This window comes from Macaca fascicularis, chromosome 2 (genome assembly GCF_037993035.2).
Source record: "Macaca fascicularis isolate 582-1 chromosome 2, T2T-MFA8v1.1".
NCBI classification, from domain to species: domain Eukaryota; kingdom Metazoa; phylum Chordata; class Mammalia; order Primates; family Cercopithecidae; genus Macaca; species Macaca fascicularis.
Window position 1 is genome coordinate 107,924,707 of NC_088376.1, and position 10,639 is coordinate 107,935,345.

At 53.2% G+C, this 10,639-nt stretch overlaps 1 protein-coding gene across 1 annotated transcript; it reads left to right on the plus strand.

Annotated features, from left to right (window-relative positions):
• Window positions 1–283: 283 nt before the first annotated feature.
• On the plus strand, window positions 284–9,967 carry CLEC3B (C-type lectin domain family 3 member B). Its single transcript, XM_005546872.5, has 3 exons — window positions 284–452; window positions 4,836–4,934; window positions 9,423–9,967. Exons 1-3 carry the CDS (start codon window positions 344–346, stop codon window positions 9,821–9,823), a joined length of 609 nt encoding a protein of 202 aa, XP_005546929.1. The 5' UTR covers window positions 284–343; the 3' UTR covers window positions 9,824–9,967.
• The last annotated feature ends 672 nt before the right edge of the window (window positions 9,968–10,639 follow it).

A 10,639-nucleotide genomic window follows, 5' to 3' on the forward strand; every position in this document is an offset into this window, starting at 1 on the left:
AGCCTCAGCCCCTACCCAAGGGAGCTGCTCCACAGATGTGATGACAACCACCGTGCGTTTCTCAGAATCCTAGGAAATAAGGGCCCCTTTCTAGAAGGCAGGGCCAGGATGCTGCGTGGGTGTTCCCTGGGCAGTGAGGCTCTGTGGCTCTCAGGCCTTCGTCCTTCTGCAGGCTTTTGTGTTTGTTTTATTTTTTTGGCACGCCTGCAGCCAAGTTGGGGAGGGTTTCCTGGACAGAGGTCCTTTGGCTGCTGCCTTAAGACGTGCAGCCTGGGCCGTGGCTGTCACTGCGTTCGGACCCAGACCCACTGCAGGCAGCAGCAGCCCCCGCCGGCACAGCAGCATGGAGCTCTGGGGGGCCTACCTCCTCCTCTGCCTCTTTTCCCTCCTGACCCAGGTCACCACCGAGCCACCAACCCAGAAGCCCAAGAAGGTTGTAAATGCCAAGAAAGGTAAGGAGGGGGACAGGGCCCTATGCCATCTTCCAGGGAACAGGCCCCCCTCTCCTTAGTGTGTCCTCTGCTCCTTTCCTTCATTTTCCTCCTTTGTGAGTCATCTAGGGAACTTGAGTAAAGTAGGTTTTGGGGCTTGGGGGAGTTCTCTCATAACAGAGTTGGTTGTCAGAATCATAAGAATCCCTGACCCTTAGAGTTGGGAAGAACCTTCCAGATCATCCAAACTGATCTCTGCTCTGCTCTTCTCCCCTCATCCCCAATATTTTAAAGAAGCCAAACCTTTGGCCTGGGAGTCTGGAGGTGCTCAGCCCTTACCAGGGAGAGCTGCACAGGCTGGGCTATGGAGTCTTCCAAACTGTTTTCTCAACTGTAAAATGGGGACAGTGGTATTTGTTCAAAGACTTCTCATGAAGGTTTGATGATACAAAATATATAAAGGCACCTCACTTGTTGCTTGATGCACAGGGAAAAGAAAAGGAAGAAATGAATGATCATTTTCCTAGCGTATCACAGCCTTCAGGAAATAAAAATGTAACTCAGACTACTCCACCAGAAGCAGCTTTGCTCTCCTCTGTAGCCTCTGGGGATTGGGGTGTCCCTCCGTTGCTTTGGCTACAGCAAGACCTGCCCTTGCAGCCCCGCCTGCAATGAGGTCACCCCAGGCTGTGTTGAGACAACATCGGCGGAATGCCATGGCAATGGACCGGGCTGTTACCCCCACGGGGAGCAGAGGCTAGAAGAGAGTCCAAGGGGATGAGGGTGGGGACTGAGGCAGAGAAACAAGCAGCTAGGACCAAGGGCACAGAAAAGGAAAGAAGGGGCTATGGGAGCCTCTCTCAGGCCCTCCTGGGGCTCTTCATAAATGGACAGTTGCCTACTGGCCAGGAACTAATGCAGTGCATAAAGGGACATCGGGGCCATGGGGCCCCACAACACTGTGACAAAGAATGGGGCAAATCTGGCTGCTGATAAAAAATCATCTTCGAGATTCAGTTTACAAAGTGAACAAAGAAACGTTCAAAAGAGAATGGATGTGATGCTGACATTTGCTTTGAAAAAACGATTTATATGAGAATTTTTACTTGTATATGCATAAGTTCTTTCTGGAAGGATCCACAAGAGTGAGTAACAGTCATTACCTCTGGGAAGAAAAACCAGGGGCTGGGGGCAGTCTCAATTGGGAGAGAAACCAGCTTTTTGAACTGTTTGGGTTTTAAAAAATTATGTGTGTGTATTACCTTCCATAAAATGTTCATTTAAAAAGAGAAGACAATACCGTGCATGGTTATATCTATGAGCATCAGCCAAAATCACCACGAAGGGACAGTCTTTGTAAAAGAAGCAACTCCAAAGGCAACTCATAGAATTTTTGAATGTGGAAAACCACTGCCCCCTTCTCAAGTTTACTAAAGATTCAGTATTAATATAATTATATAAATCTTGTATTCACTCATGTTTTAAAAAAAAGAAAAAGAGGGTCAGAGCACGTGATGCCTTGGTTCTCTCCAGCTGTCACACTTGAACCCTGACCCTATGTAGTCTCCATAGAAGGGGCCCCTGGAGTTCCAGGCTATAGGCCAACAGAACCCAGGCCACCCAGGCTATAGGCCAACAGAACCCAGGCCACCCAGGCCCTACCTCTCGCTGAAACCCATGGCCGTCTCCCACCCACCTACATGGCAGGCACTTATGGAGCTCTTTCTCCACGTAGGGACCAGTCTATATGCTGGGCACACAGCAGAGAAACATGGTCCCTTCTCTTAAGACATGAACCATGGTGGTTCTCACTCAGGCATCAACATCATCTGGGAGATACATTAGAATCCAGGTGCCTTGGCTAGGCGCGGTGGCTTAAGCCTGTTATCCCAGCACTTTAGGAGGCCAAGGCAGGAGGATCACTTGAGGCCAGGAGTTCAAGACGAGTCTGGCCAATATGGCGAAACCCTGTCTCTACTAAAAATACAAAAATTAGCTGAGTGCGGTAGTGCGCACGTGTAGTCCCAGCTACTTGGGAGGCTGAGGCAGGAGAATTGCTTGAACCTGGGAAGCCGAGGTTGCAATGGGCCGAGGTTGCACCACTGCACTCCAGCCTGGGTGACAGAGTAAGTAAGACTCCGTCTCAAAAATAAATCAATAAATAAAATAAAAATTAAGAATTCAGGTGCTTGGGCCCCACCCCTGGAAATGCTGGTTTAGGGGTCTTGGTGAATTTAGCATCTGCCTTTTCCACAGGTCTTCAGGGATTCCTAGGAGCAGCGAGGAATGAGAATCCCAGGAGCAATCTAGTTGCAGCGCTGGTGCCCAAAAGTAGGGGAGAAAGTCCACAGAAGGGACAGTCATGCCAGAGGAGACCAGTTGGTGCCAGGACCAAGAGGGAGAGAGCAAGTGGCAGGACTGGCAAAGGAAGGGAATTCCAGCAGATACTAAGTCCTTGTCCTGGCCCTCAGGGTGGGTGAGAAGGGGGGAGCCTAGAGTACTTCTGGGAGCTCATCTGTTCGCGGGGCCACATGGTCACACCTGACAGGGAAGCTCCGGAGGGAAGGATGGCCTCATAAGAGTCACAGGCCTTTAGAACAGGGAATGGGGGAACCTGGAGGGCATCCATTCCAACACCACACAGAGGGAACCTGAGTGGGCCAGTACAAAGGCCTCCTAACTCTGCCCGGGGCTGTAGAGACACCTACTCCCACAGCTTCCTCAGGTGGAGCCTAATGAGAGTAGCTTCCTGTTCCTTGGACAGTCCCTGGAGGAAACTTTGCACATATGGGTACCTTGGTGCAAATTACAAAAGGTACCTCCTCTAAACTGACAAATTATAGAAAGGCATCCCTTTTTCTGGTCTGACCCGGTCTAACCAGGGCAAGGCTTAGGAGACAAATGGGCCTTCATGTGTCCCTCAGTGGAATGCCCTTCCTCAGTGCCCACTTGCACAGCCTCACATGGCACCCTGTGCTGGTGTATCACGTGACGGGGTACAGTGCTGCTGTCACTGGCTGAGGCAGTCCCTGTGTGAGGCACACATGACCTCAGGCTAGTTGGCCAGCCCCAAACTCTGCCTTTTCTGCCTTGCTCATCAGGGCGTTTTTCCTCCTGTTAGGCAAGTTACATCACTAATTTCTGTATACACAAGTATGTGTCTTGCCTGTGATTCTTCTGCAAAGGCATCTTACGGGTGGACGAAGGCTCCGATCTCAGTCTTCATGAGTGTGGAATGTATGCAGACACAGCCAAATGGACCATTAAAGTGTTTCCCCACCCACTTCCCCAAGCTGAGTGCAGCCTGTCCTGAAGCCCTGGTGTTTCAGAAAGACCAGGGTCCGCCCCAGGAGCTCTAAACTTACACACACGTAGAAATATGCTTCCCCGCACCCTCAACTTACACACACATAGAAATATGCTTCCCCGCCTGCCCCTGCTGACTCTTACATGACTGGCTGCCAGCAGGACAGCTCCTGTTAGGAATCCGTTTGTGTGCCATGGGGAAGGTGGGGAAGAGCATGGCTTCAGAGCCATGTGCACCTGGGTTCCAGGCCAGCCTGCCAGCTGTTGGATCTGCCATCCTTGGCCAGTTGGTTCAGGGCGGCCTGGGTTTCCTTGTGGTGAAATGGTGGTGGTATAGAATGACGTGTTACCTGTGTCGTAGGGTTGATTGTGAGCATCACTGGGGTGATGTGTAGAACAGCTTAGCCTGGAACCTGGCCTCTGTAAGAGTGGAAAACCTGGGTTCCTTCTGTCCTCACCTTATTAGTAGCTGTGGTGGGCACATACTCAGCCAAGCACTGAGGTGGGCAGCTCTGCGCCTCATTTCTCTTGGTCTTCTCCAGAGTCCTAGGAGGTGGGGCTATCATCATCCACTTCGCACACGAGGAAACCAAATCCAGAGAGCAGCTTGCCCAGGCCACGCGTGTCTGTGGGGCCTCCAAGCCCTGCACATGCGTGCCCCGGGCTGGAGTGCCTGCCTGCTGGTCTGTGTGGCATTCCTCCAGCCTGGGGAAATGAACCTGGGGACCTCTCGAGGGCTCCTGCTCTGCTTCCTGTGCTGTGTTCTTCCCTGGAGCTGAGAAGTTAGCCGGGTGCTGGGGGATCACTGAAGCCTGTGCCTACACCCTCACCCCAGCCTCTGCTAACCCCAGTCCCATCTGATCCCCAGCAACAATCCCAAGCAAATGCAGCACAGGAGCAAGTGAAGGATGGGCCCCCCGGCAGAAGTCACGAGTGGTTAATTAGACTACCACCAGTGGAGATACAGAGAGAGAGAAAGTGTCCCAAGATATCAAGGTTGAGGGGAATCTTTTCCTCTCATCCCTCTGCAGCTAAGGTAGGATCCTTCCCGCTCAGTCCCTGCCCCGCCCTCACATATTTCCTCCTGCTTCATCCTAGATGTTGTGAGCACAAAGATGTTTGAGGAGCTCAAGAGCCGTCTGGACACCCTGGCCCAGGAGGTGGCTCTGCTGAAGGAGCAGCAGGCCTTGCAGACGGGTGAGTGCAGGCAGTGGCCTCTCTGGGCAGGAGTGCCTGAGAGAAGGGCTCAGGCCAACAGCCAGCAATGCGCTTCTCACCTCTGGTCAGGATCAGGGTCCTGGCTCCATTAGTCCAGGCCTGTGGGTGAGGGCACCAGGTTCAGGGAGCCCCACCTCTTTCTCTCGGGGAGATCCCCTGACACGTGTCTGCAAAACCCACCCGGATGTGCATGGCCAAATCTCTGGCCACAGCTGGGTGGTGTGGAAGTGGGGATGTCCCAAGAGGACAAAAAGTTCTCCAACAAGAACCCACTACTGCCCACCAGAAGTGACCCCGGAGTGCTCGATGGGGCAGAGGTAGTGGCCCACCCTAACAAAGCTCCCAGGAGCCCCTCACTCAGCTGGCCTCTGCAGCCCCAGGGAGCGCCACGCTCCTGTGTGTCAGCAGCTTTGCTAACACCATCTGTCTTAATCCTAACTACGCTGAGGTGGGATTTGTCAGCTCCATTTTAAAGGTGGAGCAACTGAGGCATAGACAGGTCCTGAACCCGGCTCATACTCACCTGGCTGGTTAGTTGACTTGTGGCAGAGCAAGAGTTGAGTGTTGGCAGCCTGCCCAGTGCCAAGCTAGGCCTTGGTGTTCCTGGCTCTGCACTAGCCAGCTGAGGGAGGATGCACAGAATCACCAAGAACACGGCCCAGGTGCATAGTAAGGTCATGCCCTCTGGCCAGCCTACCTGGCAGCCTATTGTTTCTCACTCCCCATGTTCCTATCATATCGTCTGCATTTTCCATATACCTCAGATTTACCTACCTTTATGTGACCTCACCTTCCATTCCATGGAGAACACAGACTCACAATACTGATGACTATGTACATGTGAGCCCACTACATTCTGGCACTGTTTGAGTACTTGATGCACGTTAACTCATTCACAGCAAACCCATGCAGTGTTCCTGTTACTACCTCCTCACCCTCATTTTCCACCAAGAAGTGAGGACCTTGTGACAGCTGAAAGGAGCAGAGCCTCACTTAGTTCTGCTACGCTGCCCCTCAAGTTATCAGTTGGGAATCACCTTGACTCCTCAGCAAATCTATAAACCACCGTGTGTCCACAGCCACTCTTACCTGTTGCTTTTGTGACCAAGGCCCATACATCTGCAAGGCCCTCCCTTCCCCTCCTGCCTCCTCAGAAGCCCCCAAAAGCCTTCTCACTGGGCAGTTTTACACACTCCCTCCCACTCACACGCTTTCCTTCAGCATTCACACTGCCATCCTTCTGCACTCCCACCAGAGGGCCTTTGCACGTGCTGTTTGGGCAACCTGAATTGCTCCCCCAAGATCCACCTAATAAATGCCTCCAGCATTACCTTCTCAGGAGTCACTAAGCCCTCATCTCAGTCAGGCTCCTCAGTTATAAGCTCTCCCAGAACAGTGTCCTTTCTTTTAACACATTGACTGCAGTCTGTAATGATATACTCATTTGCTGATTTGTGTATGCTGCTTCCACTAGACTATATTAAGCCCTGAGAACACAGGGGCCATGTTTGCTTTTCATTGCCCTTGTCTCTCCCACTACCCTGCCCAGCATAGTGCCTGCCACATAGAAACACCCAGTCAATTTCTGTTGAAGGAAGGACAAACACGTGACTTTGGACAGCTTGCTTGGCATGGCAGGTAGGAGGAGAGTGCTTGAGAAAGGGAGCATCTCCAGAGATGTTTTTGATTTCATTTAATACAAAACCTATCAGTGGCTTAAATAAAAAGTAAGTTTTCAAGTAGGTAGTTACAAGTTTTTGTTCAGAAGTTTCACCTCATGGTCTCAAGATGGCTGTCCCAACTCCAGGCATCATGAGTGCATTCAAGGCAAGAAGGAGGAAAAGTAGCCCAACCACATCTGTCTCATTTATCGGGAAAGTAGAAGTCTTCCACTTCCATCTCATTGACTAGAACTCTATCATATGGCCACCTGCAGCTTTAAGAGCATCTGAGAATGTGAGAATGTGGCCTTTTCCAGTCTCTATAGTGGAGGTGGACAAGAGAGAAGGGATTTGGAGGCAACAGTGCCTGGCATAGAGAGAATGTTTAGAATGAGCCCAGTGCCACTCTGAGCCTCAATCTCCTCATCTGTAAGGTAGGCAGGGTAAACTCTAAGGTCTCTCTCATGTCTAAGCTCTGTGCTGTGCAAAGTCAATGTAACTCAGGCATCAATTGCCACCTGGGGTGAGGTGATGAGGTGGGGACCTCCCTGCAAAAAGTTCATGACATATGGAGGCCCAAAGCACCTCCTCCATGTCTGCTGATTTCTAGGAAGCTCCTGGCCTCCTTGGGACCTTCTCCTGTTCATTGTCCTCACAACCCAAAGATCACCTTGTCAATAAACCCACCCAAAGCATTCCAGAGCTCTGTTGACCTAACCAAAGAGTTGAAGGAATCAGGGGGCAAACTTTCCCTCCTCCAACCAGCACACACATGGGAGGTTCCCACCAGGAACATCTCTGCCAGGCACAAGGAGGCAGAGGTGAACCAGCCAGGGCCCTGCTCCCTGGGAACCTCAATATATTCATGGAATCACTTGAGCCATTGAAAGATGTGTAGAAATCAGAGAAGATAAAGAGGGTTGATTCCAAGCAGACGGCAGGGCAGGAGCAGAGGCGTGGAGGACTAGCATAAATCGACAGGATCATGAATAGCCAAACCAGAACAACAAAATGTTAGCAGCAATGATAATATCAAGAGAAACAGCATTGACTGAGGACTACCTATGTGTTGGAGGGAGGTTCAGGTGAGGGTCCTGGGAAGCAACTCTGAGATGGAGTTTAACCCACAGGAGGCTTATCAGGGGACACCCTCAGGATCAGTCCCTGCTAGGGAAGGGATGGAAGGAAGCAGGAGTGGGCAGAGGGAGAAGTCAAGCTGCACTGTGGTGCCATGAAAGCCCCAGCTGACTACAGGGAGCCCTGATGACAAGATGACCCTTTAGCACTGTCCTGAGTTGGGGCAAGGGGGCTTATGGGTCAGTCTTGGGTGTAGGCTGCTCTAGGGAGGGGCACGGCTTTGGAAGAGGTGGCTGTCTTCTGCTGAGGCAGTCCCTGGAGGAGGCTGAGAGCTGAGGACTGTCTTCCTGCAGCACTCCCGGCAGCCAGAGCAGTGAGTCCTTCATCCCCAACAAAGGTCTAGGTAGCGTATCAGTGTCCCCAGCAGGAAGGAAAGGCAATGAAGGCCACTTGACTAAGCTGCAGGACAGCACGAGGTAGGGCAGCTGGCTTGGGGCAGAGTCTGTGGGTAGACACCTCTGTAATGATTCAGGCGCCATGTTTAAAGTCAGGTGTGGTGTCAGATGCCCATGGGGACACTGGGATGCTGTTCTATCGATATCTGTTGAGTGAAATGGAAGTAACTGAGTGAATGGGAATGGGTAGAGGCGAGTGCAGATCTCCCCAAAAGTGGTGGGGTCACCAGGAAGAGGACAAATGCAGACATACACTTGTCTGTCAAGGTATTCCTCTCCACAGAAATCTTTAGTAAAAGATGGACGATTTATGCAACCTCAAGAGAAATCAGAGTATGTCTAGATATTTCAGCTAGAAATCAAGCTGACAATGCAAACTGCAAAACAAAAACAGATTCTATCCTCCTAACTTGACCAAATAGGTGCCTTCCTCACAACCTTTGGGGCCAGGCTCAAACTGAGAATTTGTGGACACCTCAGAGTCCCTTGCCTGATTGCTGGCCCCTGACCACAGCCTGTGCCCAGCCCTTCCTCTCTTGTCTCTTGCAGTTTCAGCTGTATCCTCCCAGCCCCACCCTACCAGCCCTCAGGAGAACCGACTCTGCAAAAGGCACTTGGCAGGCCCTGGAAGCTTGCTTGGGCTGTTTGGATAGGGATTTGGGGCCCTGGGTACCTGAAGTGTGGTCTAGGCTATAGGTGGGCAGGTGCCCTGGCCCTGCATGCTGCTTGATCTTAGGGAGGGGCATGGAGGAAGGAGAACCAGAGCAGGTGGCTGTGGCTGGGCTCCCTGGGAAGCTGACTTTGAGACAGAGTGAATTTGTTAGGGCAAGCCCTGGGAGCCACACATGTGGGGGGTGGGGGGAAGAGGAAGTGGGCAGAGGGAGAGCTGAGCTGCAGTGCAGGCACAAGGCCAGCCTCTGTGACCCCAGGAGATGGGGTGGGTAAAGGCCAGAGATAACTGGGGTGGAGGCCTGGGAAGGGGTGTGAACTGGGGCTGGGTGTTTCTGTAGCACAAGGGCTGCCTTTGCTCCCAGCCGCCAGGGGAGCACCAAGACCTCCTGAGTAGGGATCTGGATCTGTACCGCAGTGACCACCACAGCCAGGTCCTCAAAGTGCAGGCACCATCAGGACCCCTTTTGCCTGGGCCTAGGGGCTGTCAGGACTGATGGGATAAACGGGATGGGATGGAGGATAGTGGGCCTGGTCTGGGCGGTTGGCTCTTTGCCTGGGGAACAGGGGGACCTTTGGTGACAGCCATTTCTCCCCCCTCCCAGTCTGCCTGAAGGGGACCAAGGTGCACATGAAATGCTTTCTGGCCTTCACCCAGGCGAAGACCTTCCACGAGGCCAGCGAGGACTGCATCTCGCGCGGGGGCACCTTGGGCACTCCGCAGACTGGCTCGGAGAATGACGCCCTGTACGAGTACCTGCGCCAGAGCGTGGGCAACGAGGCCGAGATCTGGCTGGGCCTCAACGACATGGCGACCGAGGGCATCTGGGTGGACATGACCGGCGCCCGCATCGCCTACAAGAACTGGGAGACCGAGATCACCGCGCAGCCTGACGGCGGCAAGACCGAGAACTGCGCGGTCCTGTCAGGCGCGGCCAACGGCAAGTGGTTCGACAAGCGCTGCCGCGATCCGCTGCCCTACATTTGCCAGTTCGGGATCGTGTAACCGGCGGGGCGGGGGCCTTGGGGGGCCTGGAGGAGGGCGGGGGCCGCGGGAGGCCGGGAGGAGGGTGGAGACCTTGCAGCCCCCATCCCCTCCTTTCGCTTGGAGCCTCTTTTTGCAAATAAAGTTGGTGCAGCTTCGCGGAGAGAAGAGGCGCTGCAGTCTGTGCTGGGTCCGTGGGGCGGGGAGGAGGCCCCAGGAGCCGGCCTGAAAATTCCCTCCGTGGTGAAGGAGGCGAGAACGGAGGCGGTGAAGGAGGGCGAGCGTAGCCACACGCACTTCATGCCACAGGAGGGTGGGAATGAGCGGAGGACTGAGGAGAGGAAAGCGGGAAAGAATAGGGAGATGAAAACGCCCAGGTCTGCTGCTAAGCACAGCACGGTTACCAAAGCCAGGAAACGAACACTGACACGATATTTTATTTACGTTACGGCCCTATTCAAAGCTGCAGGCTTCTTTTTGTAGAATCATTTCCATTTGCTGGAATCCAGCATCGCCCCCACCCCCTGCCCCATTTCTAGGGGGATGCCCCCACCGCTGACCCCTCCTGCTGTAGATCTATTTCTGGGAGGCACTGACATGCTGAGTCTTGCTATGGGGTCGGCCGGGAGTGGGGAGCAGGGCCTGCCCACAGGGGGAGATGGGCGTTCCCTTTCTTCCTCAGCACATCCCGGGAGCCAAATACCACGGCCAGCATTGTCCCACCCATGCGACTTTTTCCTTCCCAACCTTCACGGAAAGCTGCTCAGGGGTCCAGGTGCAAGCACTTTAAATACGTTGTTTTATTTCACCTGATCCACCCAGGACAAGCTGTGTTGT